We start from the raw sequence: 7,897 nt of genomic DNA on the forward strand, positions 1-7,897 counted from the left end.
TGTTCATCCTCGGTGAAGTCAAGTGCCTTGCCTGCTTCTGTCATCTCCTTTATCTCCTGGATCTTAGCATCTTCAAGCTGACCCTTCCATATATCCTGTTCGAGAGTCGGCTCTACTTCTATAGTGATCCCTTCAGTATGAGCAATGAACCCAAGTTTGAGTTGCTCAAACTCCTTATACAATTCTCGAGGCATCTGATTAACCATTGTTGCATTCACATAACTCTTGTGACTCAAGGTATCGGCAACCACGTTGGCCTTCCCTGGATGGTAGTGTATCTCCAGGTCATAGTCCTTGATGAGCTCTAACCATCTTTGTTGTCTCATATTAAGGTCATTCTGAGTGAAAATATACTTCAAACTCTTGTGGTTGGTGTATATCTGACATCGGTGACCCAACAAGTAGTGTCTCCATATCTTCAAAGCATGCACCCCTGCTGCTAACTCCAGATCATGAGTGGGGTAATTCTGCTTATGCTTCCTCAACTGACGAGATGCATAAGCAATTACATGTCCCTCTTGCATCAATACACAACCAAGACCTTATTTAGATGCGTCACAGTAGATGTCAAAGCTCTTGTGAATATCAGGCATAACCAATATTGGTACAGTAGTCAACCTTTCCCTTAACTCATCGAAACTATCCTGATATGCCTCTGACCATACAAACTCCTTTCCTTTCTCTGGTAGTGAAGTAAGGGGTTTCACTATCTTAGAGAAGTATTCTATAAACCTCCTGTAGTATCCTACGAGTCATACGAAACTCCGAATCTCTAACACTGTCGTTGGCGGTTCCCATTTCAACACATCCGTGACTTTCCCTGGATCAACTGCAATACCTCCATCTGTGATGACATGACCAAGAAACGAGACTCATTCAGCCAAAATTCACACTTGTTGAGCTTGGCATACAATTGATTCTCTTTGAGTTTCTGAAGAACAAGCCTCAAATGTTCCTCCTCATTCCTGGAGTACACCAAAATATCATTAATGAACACCACTACGAACTTGTCAAGATATTCCATAAATACCTTGTTCATCAGGTACATGAAGTAGGCTGGAGCATTTGTCAACCCACAAAACATCATTGTGTACTTATATAGCCCATATCTGGTAGTGAAAGTTGTCTTGGCAATATCTGAAGGTCGTATCCTCAGCTGATGATACCCTGACCTCAAATCAATCTTGAAGAATACTCTGGCTCCCTTCAACTGATCAAACATATCTTCAATACGAGGTAATGGATACTTGTTCTTGATAGTAACCTCATTCAATGCTCTGTAGTCCACACACATCCTCTGTGTACCATCCTTCTTCTCAACGAATATCATAGATGCTCCCTAAGGTGAAGAGCTAGAATGAATGAACCGTTTATCTAGCAATTATTTTAACTGTTTTTTAAGTTCCTCTAATTCTCCAACTAACATTCTATATGGCCTCTTAGCAATAGGTGCAGTACTAGGTAAAAGATCTATGAGGAATTCAATGTCGCGTTCAGGTGGCATACCTGGCAAATCATCGGGGAAGACGTCCAGGTACTCACACACTACTCTGATGTCCTCAGTCAAACCTGCCTTCAGCTGGTTCACTACACAGTCTGCTGCAGATGGAAGTGTTGCAATGAACTCAAACCGTTCACCATCTGGGCTCGTGAGGAGCACTGACCTCTTGGCACACTGAATAACTGCATCAACTTTGCTCAACCATCCCATTCCGAGTATAATGTCAATTCCACTAGAACCAATACTACAAAGTTGGCACGAAAATCCCTGCCATGATCTTGAAACTAACACCAAGATACTAGTACATGACTTTCATATTTCCCCCAGGTGAGCTAACTAGCATGTGATTTGACATAGTATGCATGGGAATACCATGCTTTGCGACAAACTGGGTAGAAATAAAGGAATGTGATGCTCTAGAATCAAATAAAACTGATGCAGGGGCTGAGTTGACTAGGAACATACCGAACACAACGTCCTGAGCCTCCTGAGTGTCTCCGCGACCACATGGTTCACATGCCCGCGGACATAGTTTTGCTGGCCCTTGTTGTTCCGATGTGTGGTTGTTGCTTTTGAACTGTTGCTGCTGCTGCTGTGGAGTTTGCCTCTGTCCACTATTGTTGAACTAACCTCGAGTGTTATGGGCATTTCCCTTGGGGCAACAGTTGGCATAGTGACTAGCCTCACCACACCTGAAGTATGTGTTACCACCGGTGAAAATAGGAGTGTTGTTTCTCACAGGTGTTCCAGTGGGGATGTTCTGGCGATTCTGCAGGAGATTGTGGCGATGCACTGATTGACCAGCACATTGAGCCTGCTGGTGCTGCTGATTGGGGCATTGGTATTGATTCTACCCGAAGTTGACATTCTATCCTCCAGTGTGGAAAGGTGTCCCTTGTGGGAGCACAAAGCAGGGTGGGAGTTGTTGCTGGACTGTCCCTGCGACTAGAACTTTCTCTTCTGCTCACCCATCTCTTTGCGAGCATGCTCCACTATGATAGTGTTGTCCACCATCTTTTGCCATGATAGGTGGAAGAGGGGTCCGATGGGCGGACCCCACCTGGTGGTGAGAGAGAGGGGGAGAAGAGGGGGCCGAATCAGACCAGCCTAGGCCGTGGGTTGGGCCGCACGGGTGAAAAAAGAACAGGGAGAGGCAGAGGGAGATTTGAGCTAGGCCAAAAGAGAGAAGGAAGGGGGAGAGGAAAAGAGAGAGGTTTAGATTGAGCCCAAAAGAGAAAAGAGAGAGGAAAGAAAAAGGAGACAAGCAAATTCATTTGAATTTAATTCAGCTAAAAAACAAATAATAAAACGATGCGATGCGGCATAAAATGCACAAGACCTATATTTCTTTCCTTGTATTTTTTATGGCTCAGTATATTAATTTATCATTCACGGTAAATGTTCTAAACTCAAAATAAATTAAATAAACCTTATCGAGCCTACAATAAATCTAACCAATTTATTTAGGTTCCTAATAAAAATTATGGTGTTACAGTAGTAAAGCAGAGAATTATGGTTTGACTTCGGTGACCAGTCATTAAAAGAAACTATGGACCCACAAGTGAAGTACCAAAATAACAGTGAAGTGAACCTAAATAATGAAGGACTCGATTACAGCTTTAGCATTACCTTCTTCCTCATGACTCCAGCACTAATGCAATGCAATGCAACCAATTCTCAAGTTTCACTCATTGCCAAAGAACCATGTTATTAAGCTACAAAGGAATCATTCAAGATAGACAGAGCCAAGATTTTGGTCTATTTACAACTTTTGCAGCTCAAATGCTGTTGTTCCTTTCCGCAATTCTTCAGCTGATCACTTCCTCTATAACCTCGGTAGTGGTGAACAAAGAGGTATTAAAATACAGCTTCAGTACAAAACTTCATAAGCATCTTTCGAAAAGAGACATATAAAGTGGAGATGTATGTAGATACGTTTACCGCATCATTACGTATGTGCACATATGCCTAGCAAATTTATTTTCACATTCGATGACACATTATATATTTTTTACCACAGTTCTTCAATAACAGATGTGAATAACATGTGTTTCTTTGTTCCAAAATAATCATCATACCTGCAAAATGTAATCTTTGGCATGTTACCGGACTGTGGACAAACAAGAGGAGTCAGTGCAAGACAGAATCATGTTAAAAGTGAGAAAGGAACCTCATATACTACTGATTTGGAATTATCTTGAGAAGCTCAATGTCAAATAGGAGAGTTTTGTCTATCAAGCCTTGATTCCGTAGAACAAAATCAAGAGCTCTTTGTCCCTGCAAGACAAACAGTAAATGTTTAACACGATTCGAACAAACTTGACAAGGATAACTTTTGAAATCAAGCAAGTGTTTTACCGAGAATGTCGTTGGTTTTGGACCCAACTTGTTGTAGTCATTATCCAGATATCCAAGATCCGGTGGTACGATTATCCTGAAGTGAGTGAGCTCTTTAATAGTATATTTGCAAGCTGCGAGATGAACTTTTGGGAAATGCATGGAAGCCACCTTACCTCCTAACTCCTCCGGGAGCCATGCCTGATATAGCCTCCTCAAAAGCTGGTATGACCTACATTATTAGAAATGGATATTAGTGAGACAGGAACTGACTGAACATTTCCTGTTATACAGAGCTCACAAAACTGCAAAAGTGTCAACAGTCTACTTCATAATTGTCCTCTGAAATTGTTGTAGCCAATGTTTTGGAAAAGGACCTGTACCAGTTCCATAGCATGGTCTATGGACATGGTAATGTAGTACTCTACCAAAAGTGATTGGTTGTATGATATGAAAACAGTGATCAACACTGCCTAAAGTAGTAAATTACCTGTCCTGATCCAACCTTAAACTTGAAGAAGTCTTTGTCACCACCCTGGCATTTATGATTTAAGAGTGATGTATCAGTCGAATTGGGAAAAAACTGAGGACCAAAACGTGAATTTGGACTAAAATTAATATATAGAGTAGCACACTCTTAGGCGAAAAAAGTAATGTCATAAATCATGTCCATTCATAATTAAATACTAATGACACAATTGTTCTGACCACCCAAGCAAGTTCAATGAATCACATGATTGTTTGAACTTGTAAGAAAGCTAAATACTCATATTTTCTGTAAAATACAGTAGTAATTGATACCTCAAACGAACCTCCTTTCGTCTTGTTTCTAGCTTCAAAAATACGACCGTAGTATCCAATTGTATAGCCATCCCAATCAACCTTAAGGAGTAAACAAATTCAAACCTTCATCAGGGTTGAAACTTGGCACAACTCTACAAACAACAATAAAGATTACAGAGAAGGATACATGAACTATGTACATGCACCAAAATAAGCTATATGTGCATTTATATGTAATGGTTGTAGCTCACCACAACAATCTCCCCCTTTTTTGGGGAAGGGCCATCACCAACCCGCAAGTCCTGTATTTTTGTCATGACAATATTGAACGCAATGGTCTAATCATTTAAAGATTATATAGGAAAGTAGAAATCAGCAGATGGCGGTAAGGGCACCTTGTACTGGAGACCTGATTCTGTTTCAGTGTAATCTGGATACCGCATTTTTGTCTTTCCATAATCTTTACCACGAAGTGCAGGCACTGAAATTGGATTCTCAGGTAAGGCCTGGCTGCCTTTTTATTGGGATTGCTTCTACACTTTCTTGTTAGAACAGATACACAGTAAAGAAGCTTGATTTAGTAGCGGCAAAGCAGTTAGCCATATATGTCACCCCTTTGTTTGTCTCACACACTACAAAGAGTTTTAGTCATACAAGTATGCTAAGTGGATCAGTCATTCCAATCTCCAATGAAAAAATGCAAACAGAAACCGATTACTGATTCACATTTGGTTTTAGTCTATCATTGTCTTCTATAATGTGATTACTAGAAGATCATATGGCCTTCTCTCTAATCCAATGAAGATAGCGAGAATGCTACTGTATGCTGAACACAAGGAGCATTACAAGATGATGAAGATATACTGATTACAGACTTACTATCAGCAAATTCTGCTTTCGCCGCTGCTTTCTCAAATGTGTACTGACAGGAGGTGATGCCAATGGTAATTGAAGGGATCAACATCAGTCTCCTTCTGTCCATCATAAAACCTGTATCCAATGAATTCAGGATGGTCTTAGTGGAAACCAAGCAGCATCTACTGAAGATTTAGATTGCAAATCGCTTTATTTAGTTCGTATGCACAGCATCTCAATCCCCTGTGAAAATTATCTTCTGAATGAGTCGTGGTTCACAGAAACCACATTCTGATTGTATGTTCCACTCCCACCTGAATTGACATGGCATATAGTGGGAAATGTTCTAATACCACTATTTAGCAATATCAGTAGTGTGCCCAATTCAGAACTTCAATCACCAATTTGTTCAAGTTGAAGCTGAAGCCACATTAAAGAGAACCTGAAGTGGAAGATTCTTTTTTTCTCCTCAATCTTATTATTTTTTCGAAGAACCTCTTCGAAGAGGACGGGGACCTCCTGCATTTCACTTAAGAAGAAAAGAATTGACCTGGTTTACGAGGAAAACTGGGCCCGAAAATCATAAATCCGCATGGTTTATTGGAAGAAACAGGAGCACATAATACCACTATTCACTGGTTTTATTGGAAGAAAACCGGTGCAAAACCTGAGCACGACAACTCGAGCAACTAACCCTAAGCATCCACTAACCCTCAATCTTATTATTACAATCCCCAGACGCGAAAAGGTGGTTGCAAATTGACTGCTTTCACTCACTGCAGACTGCAGGGAATAAACAAAAAAGGCAGACAAGATTGATAGGATAAGGTTAGCGCCAAGACTGACCTGGCATGCTCGGCGCCCCGAGCTTCGCGAGAACCACCATCCCCCTGACAGAAAAAGAGCGGGTGGTAGTGCTCCACGACGCAGGGAACAAATCTGCAAAAATCTGGATGCCCTGGAGCATTCATTTCCACAAACAAAGATTTGGATTTAGGGCTCGCAGAAAAAAAGAGAGTATACAGAGCAATATCAACAGTCCATCCAACAAAGCAGAGGGGCTTACTGATCAAGGAAACAGGGAAACGGTTGTCGGATTTTGGTTGATCACCAGTGGAGGTGTGGCGCTGCGGTGGTGGAAGAAAGGAGCTAACGAGGGAGATGATGAAGGGTGGAGAGGCAGCTAACGACGGAATGTGTGGTCCATGGTGGACTCGTTGGCTCCAGGATCGATCGAGCCCATCCTCGAGAGACAAAAAAGAGCGTGCGTCCAAGCAGCAAGAGGCCTGGGCCCCTTTCTCCTGGCAACAATTATTTTAATTTTTCATTTATTTAATAATAACATTTTATTTTAACTAAAGTATATTTTGGAGAACTAAATTTTTTAAACATATTGCATGATGTGGGAGGAAATATGTCGACATACCACACTCACTATTGGAGGCTCGCTACTGGAGGGTGCCGCCCCACAGGTAGACTTGTGTGGCACTATAAAACCTCTCCTTACGCTATTACTCCCTCGTTCCAAATTACTGGTCGTTTTAGTTTTTTAATACATAGATTTTGCTATGTATGTAAACATAATAATACATATCTCATCGTAATATTAACACTGAAAGACTCTGCTAAATTTGTTATACCAAAGGTGACATATAAAATCCATTAGCTCTCATTTTAGGATCAGATTATAAAAGGAGATGAGGAAAAAAGGGTGACATAGATACAGATGGACTAATACGGGCACCGATGCTTACTTACCATATATGATTCTCCCTGATACCATTAACAACCACAAATAACCTATTTGGACGGATTTGTCAAAAGAATTTAAGTTACATGGTCTAGCCAACTATGCCTTAAAGTAAGCTCACTTGAATCAAGAGTTTTGTATACTCTAAATTTATTCAAGTTTATAGAAATTGGTATTAACATCTACTACGTAGTAAAAGTAAACTATGAAAATATATTTCACAATAGATCTAATTATATTCGTTTCATATCGTAAATGCATATTATTGTTTGTTTTCTATTAATTTAGTCAAATTAGAATAACATAACTTAGGACAAACTCAAAATCCTGAATATTTCATAATGGATATAGTTAGCTGTGAAATCAGAAATTGTTCAACCGAAAATTGATGAATTTGTTATTAATATGGGTGTTCGGTGTTTTACTGGCAAGCCTACCTAGGGATACCCTAAGGTAGTAGACTTGTAGGTAGGGTGTCGCCGAGATCAGAAACTCGAAGGTGCAAGCAATACAAAATTTAGATAAGTTCGGGCCACGACATGCGTAATACCTACGTCCTGGTGGTTTGTATTATCTTGGACTGGTTATTATTTGAAGGGGGTCCCTGCCCGCTCTTATATAGTCTGGGGGATAGGGTTACAAATATCCTAGCCAGATACGAGCTTAGGAGT

At 40.5% G+C, this 7,897-nt stretch overlaps 1 protein-coding gene across 1 annotated transcript; it reads right to left on the minus strand.

Annotated features, from left to right (window-relative positions):
- Window positions 1-3,082: 3,082 nt before the first annotated feature.
- LOC112899956 (peptidyl-prolyl cis-trans isomerase FKBP19, chloroplastic) lies at window positions 3,083-6,710 on the minus strand. The gene is made up of 11 exons (XM_025968627.1): window positions 6,543-6,710; window positions 6,323-6,434; window positions 5,501-5,611; window positions 5,017-5,102; window positions 4,873-4,923; window positions 4,640-4,720; window positions 4,329-4,373; window positions 4,015-4,070; window positions 3,860-3,935; window positions 3,672-3,778; window positions 3,083-3,579 (listed from the first exon to the last, which is right to left on the minus strand). Exons 2-10 carry the CDS (start codon window positions 6,360-6,362, stop codon window positions 3,680-3,682), a joined length of 645 nt encoding a protein of 214 aa, XP_025824412.1. The 5' UTR covers window positions 6,363-6,434; window positions 6,543-6,710; the 3' UTR covers window positions 3,083-3,579; window positions 3,672-3,679.
- Between the last annotated feature and the right edge of the window lie 1,187 nt (window positions 6,711-7,897).

Source organism: Panicum hallii, chromosome 7, assembly GCF_002211085.1.
Source record: "Panicum hallii strain FIL2 chromosome 7, PHallii_v3.1, whole genome shotgun sequence".
NCBI lineage: Eukaryota > Viridiplantae > Streptophyta > Magnoliopsida > Poales > Poaceae > Panicum > Panicum hallii.

What these genes read in the sequence shown, in the direction of transcription:
- LOC112899956 (XM_025968627.1), bottom strand. Translation starts at nt 6,362, where the DNA reads ATGGTGGTTCTCGCGAAGCTCGGGGCGCCGAGCATGCCAG. An exon ending in GAAAGCAGAATTTGCTGATA is followed by an intron (nt 5,103 to 5,500) that starts GTAAGTCTGTAA and finishes ATCCAATTTCAG; the next exon opens with TGCCTGCACTTCGTGGTAAA. An exon ending in GCTCCCGGAGGAGTTAGGAG is followed by an intron (nt 3,936 to 4,014) that starts GTAAGGTGGCTT and finishes CACTCACTTCAG; the next exon opens with GATAATCGTACCACCGGATC.